Consider the following 23,388-nt stretch of genomic DNA (forward strand, 5'->3'; position numbering starts at 1 on the left):
CAATAATCCTGTTCAGATTCATTTCCGACCAACTCCATCAAAATGGAGGGTCAGAGTTGTTTCCTATGGCATCGTAGTCGGCCCCTAAGTTAAGATTGTCTGCTTTTGTGCCAAGCTTCCAGAGAGTTAAGCAGAGGATAACTTAGTGACATTTGTGGTTCACCATGATAAGGATTTTGGTTGTTGCTTGAGAAAGATCTTTACCCCCACCAGCAAAAAAGTTATAAACACAGTAACCTTGGAAAAGCCCCAAATCACCCATTGCCCTTTACCTATCATGCATGTCAAAGATTCAGATACTAAGATTAACATACACATGTTTATAGCCCCTATCCTTACTTTTTGGGTCTATAAATGTTACCAATCTTCAACTGATCACTTTTCCCAAACCTTCTCTTTTTAATTTAATTCATCAGCATCCTTACTTTACATGTATGTTTCTTGTAGCAATGTTTTGTGAGTGAGTGTATTGACCGATATTTAAATTGTGTTTTTTCTTCATTATATTATGGGTTCGGTAATTTAGATTTTAGAAGTGCCTTTCAAGGTCGCCCATATTTCTTCCTAGCATCTTTAGTTTGCTCTCTTTCTACTTTGCTTAAAAAGATTGTACAGTTGGTTCTTATGTTATGAACTGCGATTTTGTGCTGAGGCTGTTCAAGGAAGGTCATAACTATGAAGGGGGCCTCTTGCTATGGATTTATTATCATTCTTTTCTGATGACTGTGTCCTAGAACCTTGCCTGATATGAGTGCTTTCCAATCTTTCAGTTTGACATGTTATTGTTAAGTCAGGTTTTGTATATTCATGCAGAAGTAGCGAAGCAGTTATTTGGATGTTGTCGAAAGTTTGTATTTTCATGTGATGCTTAATTTTTTATTTTCTTTGTTTGTACTTTGGACAAGCACAGTTCATTTTGTCCTAAATATCTTCTATTGGCACAGTAGGATCTTTCCATTGTTTTGTGCTTAGTAATTTGTCATGTTCTGCATGTTGTCTTTATATTTCAGTATCTAATTGGACTTTACTTCCTTCATGTGGTCTAGCCAATACTCTAGCTAAATTGAACTTTAGGTCAGTTTCCAAAGTATATCAGGCTCCCATGTCAAATTCCTCTATACATCTGACCTTACACTTACAGTAAAAAAATATTGCTGCCAAGAAAAGAGGGAAGATTTGCTCCTCACCACCCTCAAATGCGAGTCAATAAGGAAATAGATATTTTTTCCATAAAATCTCTTTAAAGGCCACTACATTACGTTGCATTAACTGTCCACAAGTCAGTTACCTCTCCTAACACTTAATGACTTTATACTTGTCTTTAGTCTTGTTCAGCAGTTCTCTGCTCTTTGGCTAGGTTCATGTTAGAGAAATGCTATATACATACATACGAAATACAAAAGAACAATGTACATGACAGCCTTTCTTTTTAACTTCTGCCCAACTTTATACTCACTAATATATCTCTTTTCTGTATGAAAATGATGTTGTAGTTCTTGTATGACTCATCTTCTTTCTGCTAGTCCAACATGCTCATAGTGGTCTTCACAACAGGTATATTTATAGCAAAGCTTCTTTGCACCTCTTAAGATATCACCGAAGGCAATGCTCGGTAGGAGACGCAAAGCAGGAGCAAATGTTCACAAGTAAGAGAATAATTCACTCTCACGTGCTAACTCATGTAATTTGTTTTCATCTCTGTGTTGCCTCCAGACTGTGGAAAATGATATCGGATTGTCAACTAGTTCCATATCTTGGAATGGTCCTGACACATGTAATTATCAATACATGCTTGTGGGAACCTTCATATGCTGCAGCCGCCATGGACCAAACAACTAGCTGTGGGCTCTTCACACCGAACATGGAATCTTATTCCAAGGAAGGGGATGTGTTCTTTGGCATTCTGGCTGCAGTTCACCTGGAGAACATCATCCCTTCTACCAACTTCTTGTTCAGAGAGCCTCCTGCTCCCAGCCACTGTCTAAAGTAATTAGACCTTTCTAACTGTGGGCAAACTGCGAAGATGATTGGGATGACTGAGTTGTTGGAACTGTTAAAAGTGTCTTGATAACACTCTCCTTTCTAGTACAGTTTGTTTTTAGACATATAGATGATATGACTCCAATGGCCTGCCTCCTAGAAGGCAGCATTAGTGGGTGGATGGTGTTGGCCCGATTTCTCCTATTTCCAATGGCCCACTAACGATATTAATGTAGACCCCCAAAACCCCTTCAGTATAGGGGGGCAACCCTCAGGGCACCCTGAACACACTCAGGGGGCCCTCAACCATTCAGGGACCCTGTTCAGCACAAGGCCAATCAATACCTGTGAGATATGTGAGACTCAGTGGCCCCGCATCACATTCTTCAGGGAGTTCCCATCATTTTAAATTACCCTACTGGGCCCACCATATCTAGTGATCCAATCTGGACTAGATGTTTAAGGCAAAAGGGTTCCTGCTAGACAGAGGGGTAGTTTCCAAAGTAAAAAGAAATACAAAGAACCTGAATTTCTGAAAGTTTTTGTTCTTTTTTTCCTGATCCTGTCTGCCAAAGCTGTCATGGCAGTTGGCAAAGGTAATATAATGCTGGAAGACCACTCTTTAAGAGAGCATACATTCTGATTCTCTAAAGCTTGCAGGCCATTGCCACCCAGATAAAGGTTTGAAAGGAGAAGCCAGCTGAGGCGGCCCCACCTTCTGAATATTACTGGTCCCTTTATCTCTTTGCATGTGGTGCTGGTCCTTGGGATTGGATAATGGAGCATCTGCCTCGTTTTGGCAGTCTTCTCTCAACTGCCAATCACAAAAGGAAGCCCAGAATCATGGGCAAGGTAATAGACTGTGAAACAATCAGCATAAGTCACATTTGGCCAAAACCTTACAACATATGAAATGCCATAATAAATAAAAAACTGAAAGGTCAACATGTGGTATAGGCCACAAGATGATTGAGACATGAATTAGTTCCAATGAACACAAATTTGTACAATATTTACAAAGAATTTTGACATTAACTATTTCTATGATGTTTAGTCAACAATTACATTAGAGATTGAAAAGTTACTTAGAAGTGATAAAATATGAATTTGTTTAAAAAATTAATTCTCTTATATGGTCAGAAACATCGAGTTTTACAATCTAGAGTCAGAAAGTACTTGGAGTACCAAAGGCAGTTTCTGTAGTCTGTAACATTATAAAATCTATAAAAATATTTAATTGAAGCTGAAACAAATCACCTAAGACAGAGGCTACTACCCCACACAGTCATTCAGCTATGATTAATTGGATTTAATTGGATTTACTCTTGGTTAGTAAGGTTTGCCTCTCATTTCTGCTTTTTGTCTGTCTTGCACAGTTTCAGTTTGCAGCTCAAGAGTGGTGGACTTAAAAATACCCTTAGGCCCTGATTACGACATGTAGGCAGAGCGGCCCTTCCTCAACAGCACTCTGTCAAAGATCGCACCCCCACCCTCAAATTACTACTTTTTTGTAGTCTGGCAGGCGGTCGAACTGGTGGTTCAAGGGCGGTGCCTTTCTAATGGCGGCAGTGCCATTAAAAAGGCACCACAATGGGGGTCTCACTAGAAGGTTCCTGCAAGGCATGGACTCGAAAGTCCATGCCGTGCTGGAACCTATGTGCACACGCTATGTCCCCCTGTATGCACCCACATATGTTTAAGGCATAAGGGCTCGGTAGGGCCTCCTTTGTTTCCTCTCCCCCAGGGTTTTCATAGCAGTGGAATCGCCAAGAAATGCCTCCTGAGAGGAAACTTGTAATATGCTTGGAGTGATGGTGGCGGTCCGGTCAAGTATATTGCCCCTCTGACCACCATTCCTATGCCAGCGAACAGTGGTTCCCTGCCAGAGCCAATGGTCCAGGGCGGTCCGACTGCCAGAGTTGTAATCAAGAAGTTGGTCCTTCCAGTGAGGCAGTGGCTTGATGCGCCACCACCGCGCCAGGACGAGTCGGGCAGTCCTCAGACCGCCAGACTGGTAATTAGGCCTTTAGTGGCCATCTGTGATCTGCCCTGGCTCATTTATATTTTACAGCCTACTCAGGAGTGACTCCACTTTCTCTGGAGATCACTACTGATAAATTTAACTCCTCTAGTGTGACTTATTTTTATGAAAATACCAGGAAACATTATAGTCTGCTGGGTATTTTGGGGTAATAATCGGTGGAACTTATGTTTTCCCTGGGTACTTCCTTCAGTCACTTAAAACAGCAAAAGGTTACCAGTACACCTTCCTCAGGACCTGCAAACTGTTATGCCTGTTTCTAATGCTCTTGAGTGGAAATCTTGTCAAATAAGGAAATGTTTTGTCTCTCCAGGGCATGACCGATAACTTCTTTTTGAGGGGGTTATTCTTCCTTGATTTTTTCCCACAATATTCCAGCTGACATGTGCCTCACTCCATTCGACCTTTCCAAGCCTTTCCTAAGAACCTATGGCTTGCAACTATTAATATGAACCTAGAAGTGGAGGAGAGAGTTGTTTCCCTTAAAAATGCACACTCTTCCTCACTTCCTGTAGAAAAGGCTAATAGGCACAGTTTCACATTGTGTTCCATAACACATCTATGAGAAAGGGACATTGGAAAGAAATAATTGTTAGCTGAACAAATTTGGCAATTAAGCCATGTACAAGAAGAAACAGCACATAAGCAAGAACAAAACCTGTAAGAAATTGCAAATTAGGAATGCAATAAAATAGGACAATAAAGAAAGTGTATTAGGTCAATATGTTTAATTGATCTGATTTTTGTCATATGGAGTGACTAGTTCCACCAGCGCGTTCGAACAACTGACATAAATGTAACAGCCATGTTACACCTGTATGCTCTTCTCTCCCCAGGTGTGCAGGGAAATAGAAAATAAACATCTGGTTGCTAGGCCCAATGTCTACACATCTATTAATAGTCATTGGCAATAGTTTAAACATCATTTTGCACTTTATGTTCACTTCGTGGTGCTGTCATGCTCCGTACCCAGCCACCTTTGGTGGAATTTTGGCCACACTTTGAGAACAAAGTTTGTGCCCAATATCAATACTACAGATTGCACTCAAGCACACACTACTTCAATCGTAAGATGTCTCATGTTTGTTAGTCCAATATCAATTCCAGTCCACGGAGATCAAGATGTTCCACAAAGTTTTTTCTACTCCAAAAGCAAGTTTTCCAAACAATGTTGTCCAACAATGCAGCAGTCGACACATGTTTCATCCACCTGGACTTTTACAAGGTGGTAGGTATGGTAATATGTGCAAAGTAGATTTGAGGTCTTACATAAAATATATTTTTTGCAAAGCGTAACCAAAGAGTTTTATCTATTTGGGACCTCACAATTTTGATTGCCCCATTGCTGGGCTGACTAGGAAAAAGTCTGCAGAGATTTATTGTCTATGCTTCTGTAGTTTTAAAATAAACAGATGGATGGCACCACCCTGATAAGTGTGCCGGTCTGTAGGTTGGTATTGGACTAACAAACATGAGACTTATCTTAAAATTGAAGAAGTGTGTGCTTGAGTGCAATCTGTGCAGGGAAATAGGTAGGGGATATCACACTGTTCTCTCTTCTTAGCATTTGTAGAAGATAAACCATAACAAAGCCAATAAATATAGAAACACAATGAATATCAGCTGGAAATGTGTTTTAGAGCTTGAAGGATGAAAACTAAGCTCATTCAATATCACGTGTATTGATGCAGGAGTAATCTACTGACCCCCAGCAGTCTACAGATTTTAGACTAATGTGTGGGCTTCAGCCAGGTTAGCGCAGTCATGGTCTCTTTGCCATCGATGGTGCCTTCTTACCTGGCAATAAGGGCAACCAACATAATGAGAAGCATGTGTGCATTTCGGATTATTAATAATTTTATTTCACTTTTGAAAGCCTGTTGCTAGACTTTGATTGGTAGAGACCTTTAGAAGCCCATGTTATTTTTGTACATATATTTCTTCAAATCTATTTTTCCTCTTATTTATATGAGCTTGTGGCTAATTATAATAGTCTGTAGCATACAGGTGTTTGTTTTAACTAATTCATTAAATTGTTGACTCCCCCCTTCCCCCACCTCCTACTACACACTTATCAGAAATGAAAACTTAACCAGCAATTGTGTTGAAGCATGTTTTTCTTTATGTACAGGATTCATACAGAGTTCTACCAAAGTGTCCTTGCCATGGTCTATGCCTTCAATGAAATCAATGGAAGCCCTGATCTCCTACCTAACACCACACTGGGGTTTGGGATTTATGACTCTTGTTACTCAGAGGTGACAGCTATCCGGGGCACCCTGCAGCAGCTGTCAGGTGGGAAGGACACCACTCCTAACTACAGCTGTCATTTGAGGCCCAAGCTGGCTGGTTTTATTGGAGATGGTCTGTCCTCAGGAGCTCTTCCTATGGCAAGAATACTTGGGATCAGCAGGTTCCCCCAGGTATGCTATGGGCCTTTCATGTTCAACTACTGTTCATTTTTTGCATCACTCTCCATGGAACATGGTATTCAACTGTCTGGGCACATCCTTTCTAATGATGAAGGCTTTTCCCATATGCCCTGGGTCCTCCAAATCTATGTCCCACTACCCCACCCTTGACATTGACTTTGCCCCTCTTGACATTGCAATCTTTTGCCCTGATAGTCAGCTATTACCTATCCTGGATTGCTGTTCTGTTTTACTGTAGTATTCACTTTATCACAGCCTTATGCATTTACCACTTTGGTTTCCAATTGCAAGATATGACTGTCATTGTTATTTGTGCTAGCACAGGGAGCACTATGTATTTTCTAGCATTTATGTGACCAAGAACTGGCCTTGAACTTAAAGATGTTACTCCAACTGTGATCCACAGCCATCACAGCATTTATAACATGTTCTATAAAAGCATTGTATTCCACTGCACACAATGTGAGGGCTAACATTTATTAACGTGTCCCATCCTGTATTTTTTATCAGCTTGTTCAGTCACAGTCGTTCCTTTCATATGTTTTTAGTTAACTGTTCCATATCATCACATTTACAATATGTGGTTCTCTACTGTCCTGCTAAATCAAGTCCCCATCCTAATATCATCAAAGTAAATGTTTACACTACAAGACACAGATGTGTATGATGGACAGAAATGATTTTTGGAACACTCAGGCAAATTATATTTTTCCAAATTTAGTGTGCATCTTCCTTTACCAAGTAGACCCTGTTTGTGGTTATTAATTGCGATCTACTGACCCCATGTAGTAGCCCCTAATGCCGCTGCATACTGTTTCTTTAGGGTTGTGGTGTGTTGGCCTATTGCTGATGCAGAAAACAAGTCTCGTCAAAGTCAACAGGTCTGACCTTTTCACATGTTGACTGTTGTGGTTGTAATTCATATGTTCCTCTCCTAATACTGCATTTATCAGTTGCTGTGCTTTTTGTCCATGGTGTGTGAAGTAGCCAAGCCTACAAATACCAGAATGCATTAGCATGTGAACCGGGAAGGTTAGAGTTCAAACACAGTTAAATCAAATATGTTGGAAATGATCATCTTTTGCATGGTATTCCACTAGCTTTTTGCCTTCTCTTGCTGAATCCGTTTTTGTTGGCTATATAGTTATGCACACTTTACCCTTGCCAACAAGTAAAAAAGTGCTTGTGCAATTAGTATACATCTAATTTTCTGTTAGGTCATAGTATATGGTTCTACCTGTACCCAGGGTCAGTAAATTAAATGCTCCTAGTGGGATGCATCGCTCATTGTGCTACCCACTGTAGTAGCCCCCTTAAGCATGTCTCCAGACCTGCCACTGAAGCCTGGTTGGGCAGTTTTTAAACTGCAAATTCGACCTGTTTAAAATAACCCTCTTGACAGGCCTAAACCTTCATTTTTCATACCTATACGTCACAAGTAATTATTATTTTCTAATAAGACAGGATGGATTGTACTTTAAAGTTAGGCATGTAGAGATTAATGTCGTTTTTCACTGCAGCAAGGCTGGCTCTCACATAGAAAAACACTGGGTTACATTGTAGCAACTTATAATACTTTGTTTCACATTGAGGGATGGAAGGAGCTAGAAAAAAATTCAAGGAGTCAATTTAAAATCAAAATTAATTGGAAAGTCAGGTTTAATACACATAAATTACTATTGAGGAAAAAACACTTTTAGAAATAGGATTTTTTCTATTGAAACCTAAAGCGGTAGTGAAATATGGATTGCTCCCAGACAGTGGACAAAGGACTTTGTCTGTGGGAAGTGTTTTTTCTTCCTTTGGCAGGATTGTATGGGGCTGTCGTTGTATATCAAGTCATCACTTCTCTACCACCATTACGCCCTATTTACGCTTTACAATAAGTCAGTCCTATACAAAGGAATATTCTTCTTTTGCACACCTAAAGATAGTATTTAAAGAGGCTTCAATGTTAAATTTTTAGTTTCATTTGGCTTTTCAGTGAAGCATCCATGAATCAGTGTGAATGTTTAATGCAAATCTGCATAAAACACCTTACAACCACTATATATATCACCAGGACCATCTCACCTTCAGGAAACACCTCAAGACCTGGCTATTCGAGCAATAGCGGCACCCCCCACCCCTCTCCCTTCAGCGCCTTGAGACCCTCACGGGTGAGTAGCGCGCTCTACAATTGTATTGATTGATTGATTGATTGATTGAATGATTTGCAGCCTGACAAAATACCCCCACTTTCCCATAAATGCTCTGATGGTACCAAGCAGGTGATGCAAGTGAGCCCACACCTCTATCTTCCATCTATCTATTATCCTTTCAACCTTCCATCCGCCCATTGATACCCACTATTTCACCCTTACATTCTGTCCTCTGTTGATGTTTTTCATATCCTTTCACCTGTAAACCCACTTATCAACCCTCTCACATATCCATCCAGCCACTAAGACGTTCTTTCACCTGTCAATCCACCTACCCATTTGTCGTAAATATTTAATTTACCATCTTAATTTCTATGCAGGTAAGTACTTAATCAATAATAACTCAATCGGAAAGAAAGAAAACAGAGTCCGTGGTGTTAGAGTTCTTAGGGGTTTTATTCCTTAAAAAGGAATCGTTCCGGAATTGGATATCATGTTCCTGCAACCACACAGGGTTCAGGAAGGGATAGAGCAATGTTTTATTGACAATACATAGCTTATATACTTAATTTACATCATAGAAAGCAATATAGTAGGCGTAACAGCTGAGAGTAGACAAGATAACAGCATCCACGTGTTACTAGTACGTAATCATAAGGCGTGGACTAGGCGTAACTGGAGGTGTGCTCTAGAAACGTCACTGGTAGGTGTCACATGTGGGTGGCACTAAAACAGAAATGTTACAATGTCAGCAGAAATCGGAGGCTTGGATGCGCGCGCAGCTGCATGACGTGTGATTGGCGTGAAACTGGAGGGTGCAGGGGGCTTGACATTTACACTGACGGAAAGAGACAGAAGTCTGGCATGTCAGATCAACTTGTGCTTCTATCATATCTGATATCTGATGTTTAGGAACTGAGCTATCTGGGCGGAAAGGTCTCTGGGGCAGAAGCTATTCTATACTGACTGTGAGTGCGTGTATAAGCGCCTGAATGTCTGCATGAGAAGCGTGGGGGCATGGGCCTTCCATGGGAGCATGGTAACAGAGGCTATGAATTACTTGTACGGAGACAGGCCGGCCCTTCGGCTCTGCAGCTGGGGAATGTTTACTGAAACTAGAAGGCAGGAATGTATCTTCGAGGAGCGGAACAGATAACTCGAAGGTTGTAGTCAGTCTTGGCAGGCAGCAGGCCGAGCCAAGCGTGGCGGGCCGCGCTGGAAGTAAGGCAGAGTTCACAGGTACGGGGGCAGCCTGGGCTTTCAGAGTCAGAAGGAAGAAAAAGGCTCGATGGCAGAAATTCTGGGCCTACTTTGCCAGAGCTGAAAAAACATGTAAAGTACACTACAAAAAGACGTTGGCATAGCATACTTAGGAACGGACTATCCAACCCATTCAGGGTGGGTCTGAAAGAGGACATGTTAACGTTGGACGCAAATGTATTTGCGTCTTCATAGCTGGCACAGGAGGGAAGTTACATGCACTTTAACTCGTACATGGAGACGGTGGGGTACACGATAGGGAACATAACTTGACCAAAAATTTATATTTCCTCATTCCCTCCTTGTTCCCTACGGACCCTTCATGATATATCGATCATCATGAATTGATCAGTTTGTTCTTGTAACATAATTTGCTCGTCTCTCTTCCGTTGTCTGTTTGAGAGAAAACTGGAATGTTCAATACACGATGTGGCACACAGTCCACATATCGCCGGCCCACACTGTAGGCACAGGCAGCAACTGAATATTATGACAAGGCCAACGCCTAAGAAGGATAGGATCTTCCATCCCCAAGCGGACAACGTTGTCCAGAACCAACCGGACCAAGTCCAGGTGCCTGGATTCTGATGTATTAAACTTGCAATTTTGTGAAGACGTGTAATAGCTTTGTATACAGATGGCGCGTTTTCTGGAATGAAAACACAGCAACTTGACCCGATGACCTTACAAGCTCCACCTCTATCTGCCAAGATGACGTCAATAACAAGACGATTCTGAAGGACAACAACCCGCATGGCAGATTGCTCCTCTGTTAGGTTACCTAAGACGGAGGCAGTTTCATGTACTACAGCTTCAAGGGTTCTAGTTAATCTACGTATTAATTTACTGTTTTGGACGGGGCCTAAAAAGAAAAAGAATCCTTTATTAAAATCGGTGTACTGTTCCCATGCCGTTTCTGTATAGTCGACAAGCGGGAGATCTCTTCGGAGTCTATTCTTTACTAGATTTGTGTTTCTGTGATAATCAGGAGGGGCTAGAAAAACAGGTGGCAGAAGGAATGCAATATAACAGGTACCATCCCAATCTGGAGGCAGACGTATGTATGCGGTATGACCACAAACAAAATAAGAATGACGGGTAGCTTTAAAGGATGATTTACCATGATCACTGAATTCGACCACAGTAGTACATTTACTATGACCTAAGTGTACTGAACCTTTCTTCCTGACACATAATTCACCAGTGACTGGTAATACTGACATAGCGGGCAGAACTGGTGCAGCTTCGGATTCAACAGTAAGAATCATAAGGTTAATTGTGTAATTACTTAATCCATATACTTCATTTTCTAGATCAGTTCCTATTCTAATGGGGAGTCCCTCCTTATCAGGGTAACAGACGTCGAGCAGGACTAAGTTCAGGTTTCCCCAAACCCAGCTCCCGTCGAGAACAGCAATATCAGGATCTAAGGAATTAATTATTTTAAACCATGCACCACAGGAGCCGTTGTGAGTGAACGGGTACGGGAAGAGGGGCAGAGCTCCCTTGTAATTCTGGTAGGGAGGGAGTCGGCCACATATCCAGCAGTTTGTAGCGTTATTAGTCTGATGGGAATGATGTAACATATTAATGAATGTGTTGTTGCGTAGCGCAAGTCTATAAGAAAGTTCATGTGGAGGTAACTCACTAAAAGAATGTTCAGCAGAAACATTGTAAGCAGATTGTTCACGCTTGAAAATAGGGCAATAGATTGGAAGAAGTATACTTGCAACAATAATCAGAATACTTAGAAAAAACATAATTTATAATGTCACTATACAGTGACTACGCAGTGATTTGCAGTATGTACGTTTCTTGAATTGTCTCTCTCTCTCTCTATCTCGATCTAGGGGATACATGTCAGAAACTATTTAACCGATTCACCTAGGGGAGGACTTAAACAATTAAACTGTCTGACTTGCTAGATCGAAGCTTTAGTCGGTACTCCTCTTGGGGAGTTTTCTCTCGTTCAGGTATTTTAAAGTCACTAGGTTTAATACAGTCTTTGGTGGTGGTGGGCGAGTCAAGGTCTGGTTTCAGTTCGTTGCATAGTTTAATATGACTCGTGTGGACCCACCCCTTTCTGCCCTCCAACTTCACTGCGGTCCTCGTAGTAAGAAGGACGGTCTTCGGCGCTTTCCAGCGGGGCTCCAGCGGGCTTTTCCTGTCAAAATTCCTCACTAGGACCATGTCGCCAGGACGGACATCATGCGGCTTTACATCAGTGTTGTCAGGAAATGCTGCGGCAACCTGTGAACGACATGATTGGAGTGCAGACATCAAGGAGGCAAGGTAATCTGTCAACATGTTACAATCAACATCGGTAATTTTCTTAGGAATGGGCATCCCCCACATATTCGGTGGTCTGCCAAAGACCACTTCATACGGGGATAGTCCTGATCTCGAATGTGCAACCATTCTCATATAGAACAGTGCAACTGGCAGGGCGACTATCCAGTCGACCCCTTTCTCCTGGCATATTTTGGCAAGGCGGATCTTAAGTGTCTGGTTATGCCTCTCTACAAGGCCTGCGGCTTCGGGATGTCGGACACAGTGGAATTTCCACTGATATCCTAGCAAAAGGGAGACATGTTTCATGAGTTCGGATGAGAACGGCTGTCCGTTGTCTGAGTACACGACACGAGGCAGGCCGTATCGTGGGAAGAATTCTCGAACCAGCTGCTTGGCAGTGGTCGGGGCAGTGTAATCTGAGACTGGGTATGCTTCGGTCCAACAAGAAAGTGCACAAACAACTACGAGGACATATTTGAATCCTCGACAACGGTCCATCTGGATATAATCCATCTGGAGGACTTCAAAAGGGTGATCGGGAGGATGAAATCCACCTTGCTCTACAGGGACGCTTTTACCTGGATTGAACTGACAACAGATCATGCAAGTACGCACTTTCTGTTTTGCTGCTGCTCGTAAGTGTTTGTTGTACCAGAGATTCTGTAAACTGTCTAACATAGCTTTTTCTCCTAGATGTGCAGGACTATGTGCTGTATTTATCATGATTTGAACCATTGAGTCGGGGAGGAACCATGCAGGTTTTCCCTTTGTGACCCATCCTTGATCTGTCTGGATCCCTCCTAGTTCAGTCCATTTCTTTATTTCATCTGAAGTGGCATGTGTCTGAATATCGATTACGTCTAGGGTGGGATCCCTGACTGACATACACTGAGTTGGTACTATTGTCTTTGTCACATCAGTAGTCTGGGTATGAGTCAATGCTGTATGTTTTGCTGTCTGGTCTGCCAGGTCGTTACCCTGGGAAACAGAATCTGTAACCTTAGTATGTGCTTTACACTTCATGACTGATATGCCCGAGGGCAAATGTATTGCCTCTAATAATGCTTGAATGAGGGGACCGTGTTGGATCTTGGCACCATGAGAGGTCAAGAAACCTCTTTCTTGCCATAACATGCCGAAGTCGTGTACGACTCCGAACGCATAGCGGGAATCAGTGTATATGTTAACATTTCTGTTCTTGGCTAGAATACAAGCTCGGGTCAGAGCGATGAGCTCCGCCGCTTGAGCAGACAATGTGTCAATACGGTGTGTTTCTCTAACTTCAGTTTCAGTGGTCACTGCATACGCGGCCACTAATTCTCCTGTACTTGTTCTCATGCATGAACCGTCCACATAAAGTGTCAGGTCTGGATTTGTCAGTGGAACATCTGTTAGGTCTCGTCGAGGTTTTGTTACTGTATTAATGATCTCTATGCAATCATGCGGTGTTGGATCTGTCATAATTGCAGGTAACAATGTTGCGGGGTTCAGAATGCTACAGCGTCTGATTTCTATGTGTGGCTGGAATAGTGTCAACTCATAACCTGTCAGTCGTGCTATAGTCAAGTGTTGAGTCTGGGTTCTGTTTAAAAGAACCTCTACAGAATGTGGAACTTGAACTGTTAATGGATGTCCTAAAACAATTGAATCGCTCTGTCTGATTGCTAATGCTGTTGCTGCTACTGACTTTAAGCACGCAGGGAGTGCCTGGGCTACTGAATCCAATGTGCTTGAAAAATAAGCTCAAGGCTTATGTGAACCTGCTTGGTCTTGAGTGAGGACAGACAGTGCTGTACCCTCACGTTCTGTAACAAAAAGTGTAAAAGGTTTGCTGTAACATGGTGTCGCTAGAACTGGTGCTTGGCATAATGCTTTCTTTAATTCCTCAAAGGCTTGTGTATGTTCCTGAGTCCAGGGAAGGACAGTCGAAGTCGCTGCCTCCTGTGTTGTTAACTGAATGAGTGGTTTGGCTAGAAATGCATACTGAGGAATCCATTGTCTACAGTACGAGGTGAGGCCTATGAAGGCCCGCACTTCCTTTTGTGTCTGGGGTTGTGGCATATTTACAATTAACTGAATGCGATCGGGAGTGAGCTGTCTCCCCACTTTGGACAGCAAGTGACCCAAGTACACAACTTGCTGAACACAGAATTGTAGCTTCGAAGGAGACACCTTGTGTCCCTTGTCGGCCAGAAAATGTAAAACTGTCAGTGATGCTTGTTCACATTCGGGCTCACTTCGTGCGGTGATCAGCAGATCATCGACGTATTGCAGTAAAGCGGTGTTAACTGGCATTGTGATACAATCAAGTTGTCTTTTCAGTGCTTGGCTATAGATGCTGGGGCTTTCTGTGAATCCTTGAGGTGCGCGTGAAAATTTGAAACTTCGTCCATTTAAACTGAATCCGAAGAGACATTGGCTCTCTGGATCAATAGGTACACTGAAGAAGGCGTTCTTGAGGTCAATTACAGTAAAGAACGTCGCTTCTGAATCAATAGCAGTCAATAAGGATGAGATGTCGGGAACCACAGGGTACTGTGGAATAATGCATTTATTCAGTTCTCTTAGATCAATCACCAGCCGATATACTGGCGGTGCATTGGGATCAGTACGTTTAAGAATCGGAATGATGGGTGAATTACAGATATTGGAGTCGGTCTCTACGACCACTCCCTGGGTAATGAGCTCTTCAATGATTTCCAGTAAAGCCACTACAGCATCGGGTGGTAACTTGTATTGTCTGATTCTGGGTAAAACTACACCTTGTTTGAGTGTAACACGGTATGGGGTAATGTGCATACAACCTACATCAGTTGGGCCTTTTGCCCACAGGTGATCTGGTACATTTTTCAATCTGACATCAAACTCACGTAACATATAATGACCCTTGAAATCCCGCAGAAAGAGTCTGACTCCCTCCGGGGAACAGCATATTATAGCTCCTAGAGCCTTCAATGTTTTTATTCCTAACAGATTTTCTGGACATGATTTCGTAAGTAACAAGTCTGTAACACGTGATAATGGACCCACAGCCAGGGGAACTGGTTCTGATACCTCATTTACAATGGGCTGTCCTGAAAAACCAAGGGAAACATTCTGTGAGCCTGAGAGGGGTGCCCCTGGAACTTCATCATGACTGATTGTGGTGCGACTTGCCCCTGTGTCAATTAAAAACTTTCTGTCTTTTCCCAATACTTGACTATGTACATAAGGACCCTCTTGATCTACAGGAATCTCAATAAGAGGCAAGCCACCCTCCCTCTCTAGGCTGTTTCATGTATATCGTGGATAGTCGGGGTAAGCGGACTGGGCATACTGGTACATCTGTTGTGAAACCTGCTGAGTTGCGGCAATGGGCTGTGGCTGTGATACCGCTACTGTCTGTGCTGTATGTGATGAAGCATGCGTAGGCTGTGCATTCTGCATGGGCTGTATATTCTGTGAAGACTGATGCTGGTTATAATCCTGTCTAGGCAGATGCGGTCTTTCTTTAGTTTTACCTGTCGCTATGTTATGTTTCAGAACTGGGCATTCATGTACGTAGTGACCTGGCTGCTTGCAATAATTGCATGTCCCTTTAACGGGAGCTGCGGTGTGACCTGTCTGGGTCGTACCCTTTCTGTGGCCGTCGGTTGGGACCGATTGGGCTACTAGCATTTTCATTTTCGTGTCTTTCATACGTTTTTGTTCCTGATCCTGCTCTTCTCTAATTCTGTTCTGATGATATTGTAACATTTGTAACATCTGTGATGGCGTATTGGCTTGCCATGTACTCTCGACCTTGTATACACGGTTTTTAACTGCTAACAGGGAATTCTCGACTAACTTTGATACAAAAAGATGCGGGTACGACTCGCTACTTGGTTTAAGACCACTATTAATAATGAAACATTTCTCGAATCTTGAATAGAAGTCACTAGTATCTTCGTCGGGTTTCTGTTTACAGGCTGATATTGCATCCCAGTCTTCCTTTCTAGTTGTCAATAATCTTGGCAGAACCTGTACTATCAGACCTGGTAATGCTTTAGTTTTCTCCCCAAGGCCTACCCCTGGGACACGTTTGTTCTCTTCGTCTTCTATTTCTGCCCATACAATCTTTTTCTCTCCCACCTCCCATTCCTTTTCTTTTAGTTTCTCGTAGATGCCCGTGGGCAGCAGTACCTTTAACATTTTCGTGATATCTTCGTACGTATAATCCCCCATCAGTAACATGTCTTTAAGCTCTCTATGAAAACCTGCAGGGTCTTTATCATGGCACGGGACTAGTTTCTTCATTTCTAACAGTTCTAACTTAGTCAGAGGCGTGTGTACATACACTCGTTTCAAGTTATGATCGTCACCCATAACTGGGTGCACTTCTCGTAAGGGGTTCTGACTTTCAATGCCATGCCGACGTTCTATATGATACATTTTCCTTTCTGGGGGCGGGGCGGGGACATATTCGGAGCTGATGAAAGTGTCATATCTATGGCGTTGTTCTAGAATTATTTGAATTAATTTGGTACTTAAACCTCTCCATCTGTCCATGAGTAGTTCTTCTAATGTTTCGTGTAAGGGACCTGGATCAGAATGTTGATTTCTGTATTTCGTGAGGAGGTGCTGAATCATGTATACACCTGCTAATTTCTGCTCGTCTGGGGAAAGGTTCAGGAATGTCTGTGCTACGGTGTCATCATTGTATATATCCGGATTGTCAGTCCATAATATGGCTGACCGGGCTAGTTCTTGTTCATCCATAGAATTGAGTACATGGTACCCTACTCGATCTCGAAGCCTTTTATCAGTCTCCTGGAACTGATGTTCAGCAGAATTTGGGTTTGTTAAGGCAGAGAGAAAAACTCTCTTGCTTTCTGGACGGATGCCTTTCCTAAGGTAAGTTCCCTTACCTACATACGCTATAGTGTCTGTAGTCTTTTCTGGTTCTTCAGGTTCTTCTTCCCCCTCGGAGGAAGCCTTTTCTTTCTCTTCTTTGTGTACGTCTATCACTGCTTTTCTTATTTTCCTATACATACTGGCTATACACGTCCCCTTGTCGTGTTTTCCTTCGGATATATTTTGACCCCACTTGCTGAGGGCATCTAATTCACCCTGATTTGTCTCGGGCCTGTCTCGTTCTCCTATTAGGCAATTTATGAAAAAACGTAGTATCTGTCCTTGAACGTCAACTTTCTGATGCTCCATGGCATCCTTAATACTGTCGGGGTCTTTCCCAGTCTGAATAAACTGATATATTCTATCTAGGTGCTCTTTCATTCCTGGAAACATCAGCAGGAAATCAGTAGCAGATCGTAACCGTAGTGATGCCATTATCATTCTATCATCTTTGCCGGGTACTGGATCATATCTGTAAACTGTGTTGTCCTTTGAGTATGTCAAAGACGGGGTGATTTGAACGTGAAGGGACTCTGCAAGTCCCCGAGCTGTAACCTGCGTGTTAATGGCGGGGTCCGGAGACCCCCCATCGCACCTCCTGAGGCGGAAGCTTGGACATTATCGCTCTGTGGAGTCTGTATCTGTACTTGAATTTGTCCTTTAGTAGGGTCAGGTAGACGTAGCTTCGGTAGATTAACTTTAGGTATGGGAAGTGGTGGAGGGGGTGGAACAGGGGGGATCTGTTGTGGTACTGGCGGAATATGATCTTGGGGCGGGTTACCACCCCCGTCCCTGTCGTTAGGCAGGGCGCGGACAGGCAGATTGGTGTAAGCGGGTGCTACATCCTCTAGATAGGAATTCAGGAATATGTCTTTAGTAGTCCTGTGAGTTACTTTAGTTGGAACCAATGGTGACGGCAGATTTTTCGGTATTTCTGACATGGCCTCAGGCGAACCCTCGGCCGCGAGATACATACCGTTTACGAGGTTATTTCGTGCACGGTCTATTTGCTCTGATTTTACTCGGATCCCCTCAGTAATTAATTCGTTTTCTTGGGCTTTCTCTGATTCTTTAAGTCTGTCCTCTCTACGTAGTTCCTTTTCAGTATGCTTATGTGATTCCTTACGCCACAGCTCTATGGCGTCTTTCTGAGATTGTCTGGCTTTCTTTTTCCATAATGCTTCTTCTACCTTCATGATGCACTCGGCATCCCATGTTCCAGTAACTGGCCATCTGTGTCTCTCGTCTAGATGCTTAGTATAATCGGCCCATAAATCTAGATACACTATGGCATCTATGCCATGCTTGTGGTACATAAAGTTTCCAGGAGTGTCCCTAGGGGGGATAGGAATTTCTTCCTCTAGTATCCCTTTCCTAGTTCCTATCTGCTTGTTGAAAAACAGCATCTTGTTTACTCAGTACTGAACGCTCAATCCTTGCTACTTAATACTAGATACAGCTAGTTATACAGGAACACAATAATGCACATTAAAACAGCCACACTCATACCACGACATTAATCACATAAAAAGACATTTGCGACATATATGACTACCCCCTATATCGGATGTACTGCTAAACAGCACAGATACACTGCTGAGAACAGTGCAAGAACTTGAATCATCAGATGTACTGCTAAACAGTACAGATACACTGCCTAAAACAGTGCAGACCGGACTTGTGTACCCAAACCCGTCTAGATACGTCCCAGCAATGGTACTCACCGGGAAGCACGGAAACAGAAGGCCTCGGAAAACTCGACTGGACTGGACTGGACCGGACTCGACTCGACTCGACACGTGGATACTTCGGAAAACTGGTGGGCCTCTTGACACCTCGGACCTTGCTTCTTTCGGCTAGGCTCTGGTCGGGATCCTCCGCACTCCTCACCGCCTCGTCTGGGTACTGATCGCAATCTTCGTCACCTCCGTAGGCCAGAGGGAGATACAGGAAATCCTGCCGGTACGCGTAGTTTCCTTCTAACTGATGGCAGGGGACAGAGCTTGCAACGCACCAACCGGCGCGTGAGGTGGGGGAGGGGTCCCTGTTCGGGCGCCAAAATGTCGTAAATATTTAATTTACCATCTTAATTTCTATGCAGGTAAGTACTTAATCAATAATAACTCAATCGGAAAGAAAGAAAACAGAGTCCGTGGTGTTAGAGTTCTTAGGGGTTTTATTCCTTAAAAAGGAATCGTTCCGGAATTGGATATCATGTTCCTGCAACCACACAGGGTTCAGGAAGGGATAGAGCAATGTTTTATTGACAATACATAGCTTATATACTTAATTTACATCATAGAAATCAATATAGTAGGCGTAACAGCTGAGAGTAGACAAGATAACAGCATCCACGTGTTACTAGTACGTAATCATAAGGCGTGGACTAGGCGTAACTGGAGGTGTGCTCTAGAAACGTCACTGGTAGGTGTCACATGTGGGTGGCACTAAAACAGAAATGTTACAATGTCAGCAGAAATCGGAGGCTTGGATGCGCGCGCAGCTGCATGACGTGTGATTGGCGTGAAACTGGAGGGTGCAGGGGGCTTGACATTTACACTGACGGAAAGAGACAAAAGTCTGGCATGTCAGATCAACTTGTGCTTCTATCATATCTGATATCTGATGTTTAGGAACTGAGCTATCTGGGCGGAAAGGTCTCTGGGGCAGAAGCTATTCTATACTGACTGTGAGTGCGTGTATAAGCGCCTGAATGTCTGCATGAGAAGCGTGGGGGCATGGGCCTTCCATGGGAGCATGGTAACAGAGGCTATGAATTACTTGTACGGAGACAGGCCGGCCCTTCGGCTCTGCAGCTGGGGAATGTTTACTGAAACTAGAAGGCAGGAATGTATCTTCGAGGAGCGGAACAGATAACTCGAAGGTTGTAGTCAGTCTTGGCAGGCAGCAGGCCGAGCCAAGCGTGGCGGGCCGCGCTGGAAGTAAGGCAGAGTTCACAGGTACGGGGGCAGCCTGGGCTTTCAGAGTCAGAAGGAAGAAAAAGGCTCGATGGCAGAAATTCTGGGCCTACTTTGCCAGAGCTGAAAAAACATGTAAAGTACACTACAAAAAGACGTTGGCATAGCATACTTAGGAACGGACTATCCAACCCATTCAGGGTGGGTCTGAAAGAGGACATGTTAACGTTGGACGCAAATGTATTTGCGTCTTCATAGCTGGCACAGGAGGGAAGTTACATGCACTTTAACTCGTACATGGAGACGGTGGGGTACACGATAGGGAACATAACTTGACCAAAAATTTATATTTCCTCACATTCACTCATCCACCATCCATCATCTATCCATTCATCTCTTATTCTCTGCCATCCTTGCTCCTGTTTACCCACCCATCCATTCACTTATCCCTTCATTCAGTCATCCATCTATCCAATCATCCATCCACTCATGCATCCATCCTTTTTTCCTTCTATTCAATGTTTATTACTTCCTTCCATTTCCTATTTACACATATTTTGTTTTTCTTTGCTTCCACTTGCTCTTCTATATTTTTTATAGTGTTATTTATTAGCTATTGTCTGCCAAGGTGTAGTCACGAGAGGCTCTTAAAGAACCCCACCCTGCTGTAGCTGATAAAGCAGGGGCTCACAACACCCTGATCACTATCATTGTATCGTACTGTAGAATATTGGAATTACATTTGTGTTAAACGGACTACTTGCCCCTATGACGATTGAAAGCCCATTATGCCAGTAAGGACGCTGGTCCAGAATCTAAGGTCAGTGCTGGGGTTATGGTTGGCTATTGAGGACACATCAGTTATTGGTATTCCTGACCCCTCTGCAATGGAAAGGTCTAGGTGCCTGAGGAATTAAACGAGTAAGGATCCACCACAATTTAACAATGTTAGTCTAACCCATTTGGTCACAAAGTAAAGGTCAGAGTAAATTGATGGGATTAAGTATGGATTTATTACAAATTCAGAGCCAATCTAATCTAAATCAGTGGCAGAACCATAGTATAAAAACTCACAATTACCAAAGGGTGTCTGAAGCAATGAATAAAAACCAATCCTCAGTAACAGAAATCAAACAAGGAATTCTGTGGCTGCAATACACAAAATAAGAAATATAGTCTGATGCCGTCATTGAAAATGTAGATCCTTCTGCCCATACATGAGGTTATACAAAGAGACCTGCTAAACCCTATTCTAGCTGGGATTCATGGAAACCCTATTAAACCAGGAAAAGTGTCAGAATAGCAGAACGTCTGTAGACTTTGTCAAGTAAAGTATATTTTGTAGCCTCAAGCCACTCAATAGAGATGTCATAAAGAGGTCTGTACCTCTTAGAGTCTATAAGGGAACAAAGTTAAAGTGCAATGCCAAATTATACCAAACAAAAGAACCTCAAGTATTTCAGGTCACTTGACTAATTAAATCTCATCTTCTAATGACCGTTTTGGCAACTACACTGGAGATTTATTTTCCTTTGGTCTATTCAATTCCTGTGGTATTGAATTTTTCCTGATATCATATACCACACAGACAGTAGTCCTTCCTTGCTTCATTAATTCTCCTTACCTTTGCCAAGAGATACTCCTTTCACACCTTGCTATCTCTTTCACAAAATGTGCCTTTCTTTGACAATTACATCATTTAACTGCAACTGCAGAGGAAAGAAAAACATTGCATCCAAAGAAAGCAGTCCCAGTAAACATTAAACATTGTAAAATCCCAAATCTTAAGGCCTTTGGTCAACATTAGTAGGCAAGTATTTCAATACACATTTAAAAGCATAGTTACCAATACATGTAGAGTTACAATATGGATGTAAAGCACTATTCAAATGTATACATTTCTACTTGTAACATACATGGAGAGTATGATTTTAATGAACATGTAGATATATAAGAATTGACGATATTAATCAAACCACACAGATGTAGACATATGTGAGAACTGCAACTCGTTGCTACTGTAAGTAAAACATTCATGTATTCTCATATAAATGCTGTTATTACACAGTAGATGCACTTTATGTAACTGTTCAAGTGCACTGCATCATGCACATCACACGGTAACATCACACGGGTACATAAGGCCTTAGGTAAACATATATGTGTTCTATTTGAACACAAAAGGGTGGAGGCAATATTGCACCACTCCATTAGATTAGCCTTTCACTCTCAAGGATACCATTTTATACATTTACTTCAATGTATTTTTGATGTCTTCAATTGTAATGAGTAAATTATGATCATTTGCGCAGTATGTGAGATGATTGGTCGGATTAGTAGTTGCGCTTGAGGCGATTTGGTATTGCTATGTTGCAGTGATTGACTTTCAAAGAAGGACATGTTGAGATCTTTGGGATGATGTGTGGACAATTTGCAGAGTTAAAAAAATGTAGATTGAGGCAAGCATGCTCGTTATTTAGAGATTGTGTGGACAAAATATCAAGTTAAAAGAAATCAAGATGCATAAATATGGAGTTTTTAATATCGTCATGCACAAATATTGGCAGGAATATCGTTGACAAGAATATCGATTTTCTATGGTATGTAATATCAATGTCAAAAATATCTCTGTTATTGATATTGTTTACAAACATATCTATGTTGTTTATATCGATGTTAAAAACATCGACGTTAATATCATTTACAAAAATATTGATGTTAATGATTTCGATTTGTCATTATTTTTAGATATGCAGTATATATTTTAATTGAATATCTTATCAAAAGTTTGAATAGTTATTGGCAAGAATTTTTAACATAGTTTGCACATTTGTTTTACATTTAATGTATTTGTTTATTGTAATTTTTAGTGTAGTGCCATAGAGGATTGTGGAGTTTATAGGGGTACACGGTGGGAAGAAATGTAATTATAAATAATTAATAATTACTTTTTGATTATTATTGATTACTTAATTGAAAATTAATTATGTAAATTATGTAACTTAATTTAAAAAAAAAAATTTGTGTGGTTTGTGAGGTTTTTGATGTAAAGGGTGGGAAGGTAAATATTTAAAATAATTAATGTAACAAATAATATTTTTTTAATTGATCATTAATTATGTAAATTGTGTCATTAACAGATGTTTAAAGTTATACATTAGATGTGGCTTGTTGGGTTTGTAAGGGTAAAATGTGGAAAGTGAATTAAATATAATTGATTTATGTTTATTTAATTGATAATCAATTGTGTAAAATGTGTAATTGGTAAAAATTTTAAGATATCATTTAGGTGTGTGTGTTGTTTAGTTTGCAGGGTGGAAAGTCATTTAAGTAATAGCACATTAAAAATATTTTATAATTTATTAAAAACTGTGTTCATTATTACATTATGGCCCTCATTATGATGGTGGATGGAAAGCCATACAACTGCTCGTCGGAGACCTTCAGAGGTT

The 23,388-nt window shown here is 41.9% G+C and overlaps 1 protein-coding gene across 1 annotated transcript in view; it reads left to right on the forward strand.

The window, feature by feature from the left end:
* The first annotated feature begins 1,723 nt into the window (after positions 1 to 1,723).
* LOC147684537 (extracellular calcium-sensing receptor-like) overlaps positions 1,724 to 23,388 on the forward strand; it is a 44,720-nt gene continuing 23,055 nt past the window's right edge. Inside the window, exons 1-2 of the mRNA XM_086939697.1 lie at positions 1,724 to 1,986; positions 6,153 to 6,444. Coding sequence (XP_086795823.1) covers positions 1,724 to 1,986; positions 6,153 to 6,444 — 555 coding nt within the window. The remainder of the gene's footprint in view (positions 1,987 to 6,152; positions 6,445 to 23,388) is intronic.

The sequence above is a fragment of the Lissotriton vulgaris genome, chromosome 10 (assembly GCF_964263255.1).
Source record: "Lissotriton vulgaris chromosome 10, aLisVul1.2, whole genome shotgun sequence".
Classification (NCBI taxonomy): domain Eukaryota; kingdom Metazoa; phylum Chordata; class Amphibia; order Caudata; family Salamandridae; genus Lissotriton; species Lissotriton vulgaris.